Source organism: Schistocerca gregaria, chromosome X (assembly GCF_023897955.1).
Source record: "Schistocerca gregaria isolate iqSchGreg1 chromosome X, iqSchGreg1.2, whole genome shotgun sequence".
In the NCBI taxonomy this organism is placed as follows: Eukaryota; Metazoa; Arthropoda; class Insecta; order Orthoptera; family Acrididae; genus Schistocerca; species Schistocerca gregaria.
Genome location: NC_064931.1, coordinates 757984770 through 757997965, shown reverse-complemented (window position 1 = coordinate 757997965; position 13196 = coordinate 757984770). Strand labels below are relative to the sequence as shown.

At 36.9% G+C, this 13196-nt stretch overlaps 2 protein-coding genes and 1 pseudogene across 5 annotated transcripts in view; 2 read left to right on the top strand and 1 right to left on the bottom strand.

Moving 5' to 3' along the window:
• LOC126297817 (lipase 1-like) overlaps window positions 1-9758 on the top strand; it is a 265176-nt gene extending 255418 nt beyond the window's left edge. Inside the window, exon 8 of the mRNA XM_049989046.1 lies at window positions 3931-9758. Coding sequence (XP_049845003.1) covers window positions 3931-4110 — 180 coding nt within the window. The 3' untranslated portion in view covers window positions 4111-9758. The remainder of the gene's footprint in view (window positions 1-3930) is intronic.
• A 99-nt stretch (window positions 9759-9857) lies between these two features.
• Window positions 9858-13196, bottom strand: part of LOC126297818 (uridine-cytidine kinase-like) — a 119063-nt gene continuing 115724 nt past the window's right edge. For all 4 annotated transcript variants that reach the window (XM_049989048.1, XM_049989049.1, XM_049989047.1 and 1 more), the window contains one exon: window positions 9858-10482. In XM_049989048.1, the coding sequence (XP_049845005.1) occupies window positions 10358-10482 (125 nt within the window). In that variant the 3' untranslated portion in view covers window positions 9858-10357. The remainder of the gene's footprint in view (window positions 10483-13196) is intronic.
• On the top strand, window positions 12447-12564 carry LOC126300149 (5S ribosomal RNA; annotated as a pseudogene).

Here is a 13196-nt window from a genome sequence, read left to right as displayed (position 1 = left end):
ATACGCCCTCGCTCAAAGTCCGTCAACTGCACATACGGTTCACGTCTGTCGCGGCCTGCTACCAGTGTTAAAGACTGCGATGGAGCTCCGTATGCCACGGCAAACTGGCTGACACTGACGGCGGCGGTGCACAAATGCTGCGCAGCTAGCGCCATTCGACGGCAAACACCGCGGTTCCTGGTGTGTCCGCTGTGCCGTGCGTGTGATCATTGCTTGTACAGCCCTCTCGCAGTGTCCGGAGCAAGTATGGTGGGTCTGACACACCAGTGTCAATGTGTTGTTTTTTCCATTTCCAGGAGTGTATTTCTACAGACAATACGTGTGTTAAAAGTTGTCTGGATGGCTAGAATAACATGTGTACTGTTTTGCTAATACTAAACAACAACCAATTTTTAAACAGTCAGGACAGCAGCCCGCTAATGGCATCTATTACATCAGTTCTTGTTTGCTGAGTTGAACTGCTATGATAAAAGTTGCCATCATCAGTAAACAGAACCAGAGAGGCATTAGGTGTATAGTGAGGTAAATCATCTCTAAGGATAAGAAAGAGATGGGGTCCTAGTACTGAGCCCTGTGCACACCACAGCTGGTGGAATCATTTGTTGTGGTTACCTCTTATACCACATTCATTAAGTTTCTGAAGTAACAGCATCTGATTTACTAAATCAAAAGCCTTAGTCAGATCTATGAAAAGGCCATAGAAGTAGTGCCTTGTTATTGAATGAACTAATAATGTGGTCATTAATGTGGAAAAGTACATCATTAACAGACCTATTTAGGTGGACACCTAACTCGTGCTCATACAGTGCATTTGGAGCATTCAGAAGTGCTGTAAATTCATTATAGATTACTGTCTCTAATATCTATGACAAAGCTGGGAGGATAGATCATGCACAGTAGTTATGAACATCATCCCTGCCAGCCTTTTCATATACAGGGATAAGCTAGATTTTAAATAGAAATAAAGATGAACAAAGGTTGTTGCATCAGCCATTCAGCCAGAGGTAGGAGTTACTCTCATTGGCTCATTTACCATTTGTTCTTTACGCAGTGTGATAAGTAGGCTTTTCAGGTCATCAGACTCATGTGTGACAGGTGTAAAATTCACATTTATGTCCTCACACATGACAAAGTTTTTACCTTTGCTTCTGTAGCTGTTTAAGACCACCTCCAGATTGTTTTTAAAACATACATATTTCCACTAGATGCCCTGTAGAGGCAAATAATGATTTTTTGCAGTAGCTTCATTTCAAGTACACAGTGCTCAAATGATTTTCAATTACTCATTTATTTGTGTTCCCAAAATATAGACTATTTTTACATGCCTAGAACCCTGTCTCCTCATGCCACAGTCTATTTCTAGCTATCAGTCATTTATTTCTCATCTGTCCACATGCTCTGACAGCATTATTCCTTGAATATTAAAAGGAGGACACCTCAATTTGTATTATCAAAAACAGAGGAGAGAGTGTCATTGATATGACACATAAGCTGGGTTGGCAATCATTAAAACAAAATCTTTCTTTTTGTTGCAGTATGATCTTTTCATAAAATTTCAATTGTCAGTTCTCTGGATGAGAAAATATTTTGTTGAGTCCTACATATATAAGGAGAAATGACCATTGTAATAAAACAAGAGAAATCAGAGCTCACACAGAAAGATTTAGATGTTCATTTTTCACATGTGCTATTTAAGAGTGAAATGGTTGAGAAATAGTCTGCAAGTGGTTCTGTGAAGCCTCTGCCAAGCACTTAGATGTGAATTATAGAGTAGTAATGTAGATGTAGAATGTGCTACCTTTCTGTGATACAAGGAACTACATTGATAATAGCTGACTATTTTCAGCTCATGGCAGTTTGAATGCAATCTTTGTACATGACTAATGTCAAAACTTTCAGGGCCCCTAGCAGAGAAATGGTGCCACAGTAACATTTTTGTCACATAATGAAATTGTTGCTTTTAATCCCCTCTAAGAATTCTAAAATTTTATAGACTTAGTTTTTTATACCCTGTATATGCAAGCTCAATCATGTTCTTGCTCTGAACTGCATAGGTAGGCAACAAGAATGCTTAATGACTGCAGATTAAGTCACCAACCAGTTGTATTATGGTCAGCTTCTTCTTTCCTTGTGATGCTACTGATGCTAATGGTGTACCATTCAATGCGTGAAGGAATATTATGATATAAAATCCCATCAACAACGAGGTCATTACAGATGGAGCAAAAGCTCAGATTGTTTCAAGGATGGGGGAAAGGAATATGCCATGCCCTTTCAAAGGAATCATCCCAGCACTTATGTGGCGCAGCTTAGGGAAGTCACAAAAACCTAAATCTGGGTGTCTGGATGCAGATTGGAAATTTTGCCCTATTGAATGCGAGTCCAGTGTGCTAACTAATGCTGTACTGTTCAAGTACAAGGCAATGGTTCAACACAGAGGGAATGGGTATTACTCTTCAATTCTAAGTAGCACAGATCTGGCAGAGTTTGATTTCTATTCAGAAATGTTATTCCACTTGGATGCACTGTTCACCTGCTAGTGTTATATACACACAAACATATCTCTCTCAGTCAGGTCACAAAAGTCTAGTGACCATAATGATATTCTGTCCATCATGATAACCACTCAGTTCAACTTCAGATATCTCAATAATAAGTTTGCAATCATCACGTGTCACACAACGTAATATCTTCATGATTAAACTCTGTGTATCAATTCACAGTTTGATGGACATGGCATAGGCAAGGCCCTGGCAGGTATTCACAAATATAAGTCATTTTAAGCATAAATTGTTTCAAAATAAACACAGAAGTGTTTCACCTGCTCTGTTCTGTGACATACTTGTATACCCACTGACAATTAATTACTTATCATCATCATAATAATAAAACTTTTATCATAGTGCTCTTATGAGCAATCTGACTCCTCCAGGACTTTCCCAACTACTATTGTGCAACAACCATCTTTAAGCATGTGCAAATAAGCTAAAGCCACACTACTGTTAAATTAACAATAGCAGTATGTGACTGTACACAGTTTATGTGGAGGTGGATGAATCATTAGAAATTGTTGAGTGTGGTGCGGTGAAGATAAATAACGTTGAATGCTCTAATAAACATTTATATAAAAAAAACAGTACAGCCTTTCAGAGGGAATCATTTGATGGCAGTATATGCTACTTTTCTGTAAAATTAATCATTTACATATACTTTCAATGGCCTGTGAGAGTTATGCTATTTGCTTAAATATAAATAAGTATTTAAGAAAGAATGGCATTTATTGAACAGGAGAAACCAATGATTAATTATTTTGAAAATAATTTATCGACCAGCACAGTGACACAAATTCCAAAATGGAATTACCAGTTTCAGTAGTCACTAGTCATTTGTAGATCATAAGGCAGTTGTCATGGTTTACACCCACCACTGTGGATTTTACAATGCTGTTTCTGCACTGGTGGGTGAGAACCACTACATCTGTCTTCTGACCTGAAGATGGCCAGTGGTGACCAAAACTGGTAATTTCATATTGCAGTTGAAGTTATTGTAAAAAATTTAAAGTTCAGGCCTCACCAACTGCCATGTCATTCTCTGCCAATGACATCATCAAATGCAGTATGGAGAGGCACGTGGTTGGCACATTGCTCTCCCATTGTTTTCAGATTTCTTGAACTTGGAACCACTACTACTCATCCAAGTAGCTCCTCAGTGGTCCTCAGTGGGCATCACAAGGCTGAATGCACCCTGTTCCAGTCGTCCCATCAAGAAAAACCCCTTGCAGTACGAGGAATTGAATCCAGGTCCTCCACATGGTAGTCAGCTATGCTGAGATTGTGCCAGACTGTAAATTATTTTCAGAATGTGTTTCACCAACATGGGTTGAGCTGAAGTACACAGATGATGTACATGTTTGGTGGTCTGTGTTGGCAGGGTGTGATGCGGCTGGCGCAGGAGTTACAGAATGTTGTGTCAATCGAACGTGTGCCGGAGACAGCATTCAACCACATAGACTTCCTTTTGCACAAGCGGGTGCTCAGCCTGCTGTACAGCAGCGTCATGGCAGTCATGCAGCGATTTCGTCACAGCATTGCAGCCAACATCTCTCCGTAGCAAGCTCACAGAAAACTACTTTCTAACCACCATATAAATTTCCATTCCATACAGACAGATTATACAACAGGGAGATGCCAGTCTCATACACCAGTAAACAGTTAATGCAATGTACATGGTAAACAATTGTTTCAATAGTTTTATTTGAGTATGGCTGAAAGTCTATGTAGGTCTTTATTATTCCATCAATACAATAAAACTGAGCTTCCCGAAATATGTTGCACATTATTTGCATCACAAAATGAACATTTTAATATGAGTATATTTCATAAGAACTATTTTGACAAACCAAAGCTCAATATTGTCATGAGAAGACAGAGCTATGTGTCTGAAACATGTAAAGACGGGTACTGACAAAATTTAGTGACTGGTTACAGTGTTGGTTTTAACATAAACCTTTGCCATCCACCTCTTAGTTTTACAAACTCATATCCACCTTACAAGTTTTAAATGCTTCTCCCTTAACTTTAATTGATTTTCCAAATTCCCCTTGGTTTCCTTTACTGCTTACTCAATCTACAGTTGGAATGAAAGAGGTAATAGGCAACAAACCTGTCTCATTCCCTTCTATGTTGCTGCCTCTGTTTCATTTCCTTCAGTTCTTAAAACAGCATTGTTTTTTTTCAGTTCAAGTTGTATATAACTTTCTTCTCCCTTTATTTTAGCCCTTATAACTTCAGAATTCCAAAGAGTTAGTTCCAGTCGAAAGCGTCAAAACCTTTTTCTAAATCTACAAATTATATAAATGTGGGTTTTCCTTTCTTCAAACTATCTTCTGGTAAGTTGTAGTGTCAGTATTGCATTGTGTGTATTTATATATCTCCAGGACCCACAATGATCTTCCTCCTGGTTGTCTTCTACCATTTAATCCATATGTTTACAGCCATGTCTTATTAAATTGGTGGTTCGGTAATATTCACTCCTGTCAGCACCTGCCTTTTTTGGTTTTCGAATTAACAAATTGTTCTTGAAGTCTGAAGGCACTTCGCCTGTCTCATATATCTTTCATATGAGAAAGAACAATGTTTGTCATGGTTATTCTTCAAATAACATTAATAATTCTGAAGTAATGCCAACAGTTCCAGGTGCCTAGTTCAGTATCGTGTTAAGATGCAATAATACCTAATTCAGTTATATTGTCTGTAGTGGATTACTGCTACTGACAACACAGTGGTACTGTGCTTAATTTGCACTTACACAAGAGGAAATAATTACTAATAACTGCTTACAATGAATATAAATGTACTGTTAGTAGCCTACACTACTAAATTATCTGGAACAAAATTATGTTAAAACATCAGGCCCACAGTGATATTTGTTGTCAATAACTCAATTGTGGCAAACATGTTCAGTTAATAAAATATATGCTGAACTATGGTAATTATGTAGTGTATTGCAGTATAGCTGTCACAAAAATGCTGAGTAATTCGTGACCATACCTGTACATGCACAATTGAAGAACATGAGTAATATGTGAGAATATGTATCTACACTCAGAATTGAACATGCTTTCAATAAGCGCTAAATTAATGTTTATAAAACAGCTGGTCATAGTTGCTCATTCATATAGAATTATGCAAAAAAATTCTTCCTTAGTCTCATCTATGTCTGTATGCTTATTTTATCTTGTTGTTATGTATGCTTTGTAGACTCATCCCAAAAGGTACAACAACAGGAGCCAACTAATTGAAAAATATAGTGAAATGCAAACCAGCTTGTAACAAGCGTATTTCATCATTTTAATCCAATAAAACTCAAAACAGTAATAAATTTAACATCAAACTTATTAACATTAGAAAACACTAAATTATTAACACAATATTCAAATCAAAAGATGGAACAATATATAAAAGTATCACAAATTGGGGTATACACAATGAAATTGACAAACAGCACACAAACTATTAAAAAAATTTCATTTTCCTGACACAACACAAAAATCTACAGTAAGCTCTCATGTTACTATTCTTTAGATGCTTTTCAGGAGGGTTGCATGAATGTGGCTTCCTCAAATTGAATGTGATCCCTCTGTCTCAGTTTATACTTAAAACTGCTGCCAGATATTTAAAAATAATCTAAAGAAAAGCAAAACATTCTGTAAATACCAAAAATGTGACTCATGTACATGTAACATTTGAACTTTTACTGAAAAAAAATTGTTATTTCCATGTGAAGGATATCAGCATCCCAGAAATTTTCTTATCAATTGCACAGGTTTCAAGCACTGTACATGATGCATTCATAACATTATAGAACAAATTTTACATTAAAATGGTAGTACCTCAGAAGGATATTATCACAGCGATAAAATGACATTAACAGCAAAGTTACTTTCACATTGCACATCTTAATACCATTCTACTTGATTACAAACTAGATAGTTAGTTCAGGAAATGTACGTTACTAGTTTTCCTAAGAGTATTTCCAGTGAATGTACGAAACAGAACATTTGTTATATTTCTGGGAAATTTTATGGAAATTAGTCTTGCTCTACAGGACTTGGCTGTAGTTACATTCAAATAAATACTACTCTGCTTCTTTGGCTCATTTTTAATACATCACAGCAAATATGGCTTTTTTTACATAATATAGTTAATACTGCTAGCAATCAGCTTTACAGCTCACCTTATCACCACTCGTAAGCTTTACTTTTCAAGCACACTTACGGAAACAACACACTTTACCACACATTCACAACTCTCACTGAACAATTTACAACTCCCACTTCACAATTTACAAAATCCTTTGCAAAGTTCATTAAGGCACTTAAAGTGTGTGTATGTGTGAAGAGGACTACTCTCTCACTTTTTGTAAAGATTAACAAAACACCTAATTTTAAAAGAACTATATGTTTAATTGATTATGTATTGCAACACTTAAGTCAGATAACTGAATCTATCCAATGACTAAATTCATCCTTGTTACACTACACAGGTCATTTATCAACATTATGGAATGTAACTAGTGTTTCAGTTGCAGATTACTTCTTTCTGAATAGTTCAGTTATCCAAGCTATTCTAAAACTGATCTAGACTGTTGATATATGACACATCTAATTTGATAACATTATAGAATTAAACCATTTTAATAAAAATATTTATCTTCAATATTTTAAAAAACACACACAGTGACAAACTAGTAACACTTGCCATACATTAGATGAAATCAAGAAAGACTGCCACCACCCACATTGCAGAGATGACTGATAACAATTTCAGTAGCAAAGATACTGATAATACAGGATTTCCCTAAAACTTACTAAGATTCTAACAGAATCCTTGTGAGGTTCTACATAAAACTTTCCCTTGAATTATGTCTTCTCTTGAATATAATTTACTCCAGACCCTGTGAGCAGAAAACTGTTTCTAGCAATTGGACGAGAGCAGAGATCTCAGCAGTCTAGAAAAAAGGCAACAGAATTGATACAGTTCACCCTACATCAATCAGATTTGTCTGTAGCATTAATCAAGAATGTCTTCTGTGTTGACACATGATGAATCAGCATGGTTTCTAAAAATATCATTCATGTGATGCTTAACTCAACTCATGCTGCTGATAGATGATCTCTTAACAGCCACTGCTAGACTCAACATTTGAAAAGATTTTTATTCATCTTTGCACTAATACATAATGAAGAAGGTACATTTGTATGAAACATCGTGCTGAATTTACACTTGATTAAGGATTTCCTGAAACACAGAAAATATCACCTTATCTTCGACAGGGTCATGAACAAAGACAAAACTGATATTGGTTGTGACCCATAACAGTTCACATTATATTTTAATGACTTCATAGATAATATTAGTTGAAATGTGAGATTTATTTCTATAGAGTGTGTGGTTATCTATGAGGAGACCTGCCCAGGTAGCTGTGCATCTTGAAATGCGTCTTCCAGGATGGACAGATGTGCCAGTCCCAGACTGAATATGATGAGGGTCAATGAGCTGGCCAGTCTGCACGTGGTTTTTAGGCACTTTCACATGTCCCATTAGGTGAATACCAGGCTTGTACCCAAGTACCTCAGTTATATGACTCGCAAACATTTCAAAAACTTTCACACACTTTCACATGAATAACACTACATGAGAGTATTGTGGTATACATATTCCATCCAGAGCAGTAAAGGGGTGGTGACATAAAGGGCATCCAGCCACCTCTTAAATTAATTATGCCAACCCTGGGCCAATTCAGAACAAAGGCACAAGAAAAAGAAGAAGAATTGGTTATCTATAAGGAAATGTTAGACAAGAAAAACTGCACAAATACCCTATCAGATATGGACACAAGAGTGTAGTCAGGATATGAAGTGAGAGGGTGAAGGGTGGGAGGCGCAACTGATATATTAATTTAATGGTGGATGGCAAAATAGTTTTGAGATTTCAAGACATATGATTCTGGGTACACATGCTTACTAGTCAGTAGCCTTTATTCAGATACTGAGTTGAATTGATATAGCAGTGTATGATGCAATGCAGGATGTGTGTTCAGTTTTTGAAGATCATTTTTTGTAGAGGAGAGGTGTCAGACAACTGCTGCCCCCTATCCTACCCCTCCTTCACTGTCTGGAATTGATTACAGTTCCATATAGAAGTGGGTAACTGACTCTAAATGTTGAAATGTGTTTGCTTTGTGAAATATCAAACTGTAGTAACCTTTGATTACATGAATTCATAAGTCACAACTGCAGTCAGTTATCACATTAAGTATCTGGAATTAAGATGCAGTGGTAAGTAAAAAACATGACAGGATCAGTGTAATTGGTAGCATACTGAAGACATGCAGTTTTTTTGCAAAAGAGATTAGCTATAAAATATTTGAACAGCATATACTGAAATACTGCCCACATGTGTGAGAGCCATACCATGTTGGAACAGAGTGGGAAATAATGTACAAAGGTCAGTGTGAATTGCCAAAGACAGCTGGAGTGGCCAAGCGGTTCTAGGTGCTACAGTCTGGAACCGCGCGAGCGCTACGGTCACAGGTTCGAATCCTGTCTCGGGCATGGCTGTTTGTGATGTCCTTAGGTTAGTTAGGTTTAAGTAGTTCTAAGTTCTAGGGGACTAATGACCTCAGAAGTTAAGTCGCATAGTGCTCAGAGCCATTTGAACCACTTTAATCGCCAAAGGTATGCCGACTCGAGGAAAAAAAAGGTTATTAACATCCTGTCAAGACTGATGTTATTAGATGGAAGGAAGGAAGCTAGGCAGATTAAGGCTTAACATCCTGGTCAGGAGAGCATTAGAGACAAAGTAAACAGTCAGACTGGACAAGGATACAGAAATAAATTGACCAAATACTTATCAAAAGACCATACTGGCATTTTCCTTAAGCAATGTAAAGCAACTATGGAAAAACCACAATTGGGATGGTCAGATAGGGATTTCAACACCCTCCACTTGAATATGACTCCAGAGAGTTAGCAATGTGCACATCGCTTGGTGGGAAAATTAGAAATAGAATTGTCTGGATTTCTGAAAAATCTGAACTGATAGATCTTAAATGAAAATACACAATGTCTCATGAAAATGTTGTCAGGAAACCCCAAGAGCTGATTTTAGAGCAGAATCCTCCACCCAGGACAGAATGTTATTATGGGACCATGAAGAAAAACTTTTACTAATAAACGCTTGAATAGAGGCAATAAACAGTTATTGTCCCAATGTTCCATCCATTAGTGTGCATATGATACAATAAAAACTATATTCTGCACACAGTGGTTTGCAGAGAACAGCTACTGATGTTATAAATGAATTGCATAAATAAAATGTAAGTACACATTAAGGAACTATCATCTTTGGTTTGATATATTCTTATTTTCATTGCACTTGCAATAACATGGCAAACGAAGAATGCAATGGAAAAAATGGCATTTCTTCCTAACTTCTCAACCACAAAAAAAATTTGTACACATTTGGGACCTGAAGATTTGAAGATGTACATGATAATATGTTACAAGATCTTGATCTTATTTGACAAATACATCCACAAAATCAATCTCTCTCTCTCTCTCTCTCTCTCTCTCTCTCTCTCTCTCTCTCTCTCTCTCACACACACACACACACACACACACACACACACACACACACACAAACACTTAATGATTCTAAAATAATCTGAATGAGGAATTCCTTAAAATTAAAAAAAGGAGAATGAATGATATGTTATGTAAAATACCAAAAATATTTGTAACTTAATTACGTTGATCAAGTAGAGATAACGTCTGTAAAATGTCTTTGTAGTAATTTCAGTGAGGTCTTGTGAAATAACCATCTGTTGTCTGAGTCTTCTTGACATTGAGAGTTGAAGAGCTGGGAACACGTCGGTTGATACGTATGTCTCGAATGTGCTGCACAATTAAGTCAATGGCCACTGGAAGAAAGAAGGAGCAAGTCAGTACTTATGTCCAACACAAAAAAGTAAACAGTAAAGCATTCATATTATGTGGTGTAATCAGAGTACATATTGTCCATTTTAGATCATGAAGAAATTCTGTTTTGTAACTTTTTGTAAACTACATATAAAATCAAAGCATAAAAACTATTTGGAATAAAAGAGTGAGATGTGAATGGTGGATCTCTGTATAATTTTTTTTGTTATAATGATGATTAGTATAGGTAGACACAACAGTTTTGGAAAATAATAATATGAATCATCAAAATTCAGAGTAAGTACTTTGCCAAATTTGTCAGAATACAACTAACTGAATGTGAAATGTTGTATAAGTCTTACATGGACAGATGAAAATGATGTCCCATCTTGCAGACTGCAGCAAATAACCGCAATTTCAAAACGTCCCCAAGCAACGTACCAGAAAAAATTTTTCTACACTTATTGGCCTTCTCCCAGTGAAGTAATTTTGTACAGGTAATTGAAGAATGTTACATTTTATTCCTACACATTCCCATTTTATTTTCTGTTTAGCAGTACAATGAGAGAAGATGCTTTTATTATTTGTTTATGTTTTTGTCATGTTAGCCAGTGGGCACACATTTTAACAATACTGTTCATTGTAGTCAAAATGTGCCTAAATATTTGTATGCCTCTACCAGCTTCAAATGGAAAGTAACTTTTAATAGTCTGTGGAACGATTTTTGGCCTAAGGGTGTATCATAACGCATCTACCGTCATCACACATGGGAGGCTCCTGAACAAAATGCTGTGATTCAAGACAGTAGTATTTTTGGTTTAGAACCAAAATTCTCTCTCTCTCTCTCTCTCTCTCTCTCTCTCTCTCTCTCTCGGCCTACTGGTAGATATCCCTTCTACTTAAAGACACCTGTCAGTGGCACTATGAGATCTCTCTCTCGGCCTACTGGTAGATATCCCTTCTACTAAAAGACACCTGTCAGTGGCACTATGAGATAGATACACAGTCTAGTTTTCAGCTCACACATACACTTTCAATTGAGAAAACTGTGAAAATACCACCCCTGAAACGTCCAGTAACAATTTATATAGTAAAAAGCCATAACCCCAGCTAATAAACTGTTGTAATCCAATGTTATGTAGCCATGTGGTAAGCAAATAATTTCCAAAATTCATATAGCTCTTTAATTTAATCTTTACCATCTAGTAAAGTTGTCAGACAGTCAAAACCAATTGTAAAATGATTTAGACAATATACCTGTTTGATCCAAAAAGTGTCAATTGATTTTGTGAGGCCATCCATGTGAGTACTAAAAGAAATCTGTTATATTTATGCTAAATGATAAAACATACAAATCTAAAGTATGTCAATTCAACTAAATACCTAGGGACTATAATAAAGAACAATTTAAACTGGAACTATCACACAGAAAATGATATGGGAAAGACAAACCAAAGATTGTTTTTCACTGGCAGAATAATTAGAAGATGCAACAAATATGCTAAAGAGTCTGCTCACACTACACTTGTCTGTCTTCTTCTGGAGTATTCCTGCATGGTATGAGATCCTTACCACACAGAACTTCTGGAGAACATTGAAAATGTTCAAGGAAGAGGAGTTTGTTTTGTATTATCTTGTAATAGGGGAGAGTGTCACTGATACAATAAGTGAGTTGAAATGACAATCATTACAATGAAGGTGCTTTTTTGTTACAGCTATGTGTTTTCACAAAATTTTAGTTACCATCTTTCTCTGCTGAAAGTGAAAACATTTTTTCAACTCCCACCTAAACATGGAGAAATGACAAATGTAAAACTAAATCACAGCTCACACAGTAAGATTTAAGTGTTCTTTTTTCCCCCAAACTGTTCAAGAGTGCAATGCTTGAAAACAGTCTGAAAGTGAATCTGAGAAACCCTCTGCCAAGCACTTATGCATGATTTGTAGAGTAGTAGTGCAGATGTAGGCCAACAGCCTTGCCAAAGTGGTAACACTGGTTCCCGTCAGATCACCGAAGTTAAGCGCTGTCGGGCTGGGCTAGCACTTGGATGGGTGACCATCCGGTCTGCCGAGTGCTGTTGGCAAGCAGTGTGCACTCAGCCCTTGTGAGGCAAATTGAGGAGCTACTTCATTGAGAAGTAGCGGCTCCAGTCTTGTAAACTGACATACAGTCAGGAGAGTGGTTTGCTGACCACATGCTCCTCCATATCCACATACACTGGCACCTACAGGCTGAGGATGCCACAGGGGCTGGTCAGTACTGTTGGGCCTTCATGGCTTGTTCAGACAGAGGTGTTTTTTGTGCAGGTGTAGAGATGCATGTAGTGTTCAAAGAAATTATCGGACATGTTTCTGAACACAGACACTATTTGATATTTTAGATAACTGGACTGAAATGGTGGATTTTGTGATAACACATGCCAAATGTTCACAAAGTAACATCAAATTTGGCCAACCAATTGGAAAGTTAGAATACATATCCTTGTATGGAATAAGATATGAACTGAGTATTAGTATGCCATATCACAATGGCATGTCTATTACAGTGACTTTGTGTATACTACTTTAAAATTCAATACAACACAGTGGAAGTAGTCACGAATGTGAGAACTTGTAGTTGCCACAATATGCCACATGGCAATGCACCAAAATTCGTGGTAGCCCACTGACAGGCAAATGGGATTTTGAAAACTACACATCTGGGACTAGAATGAGT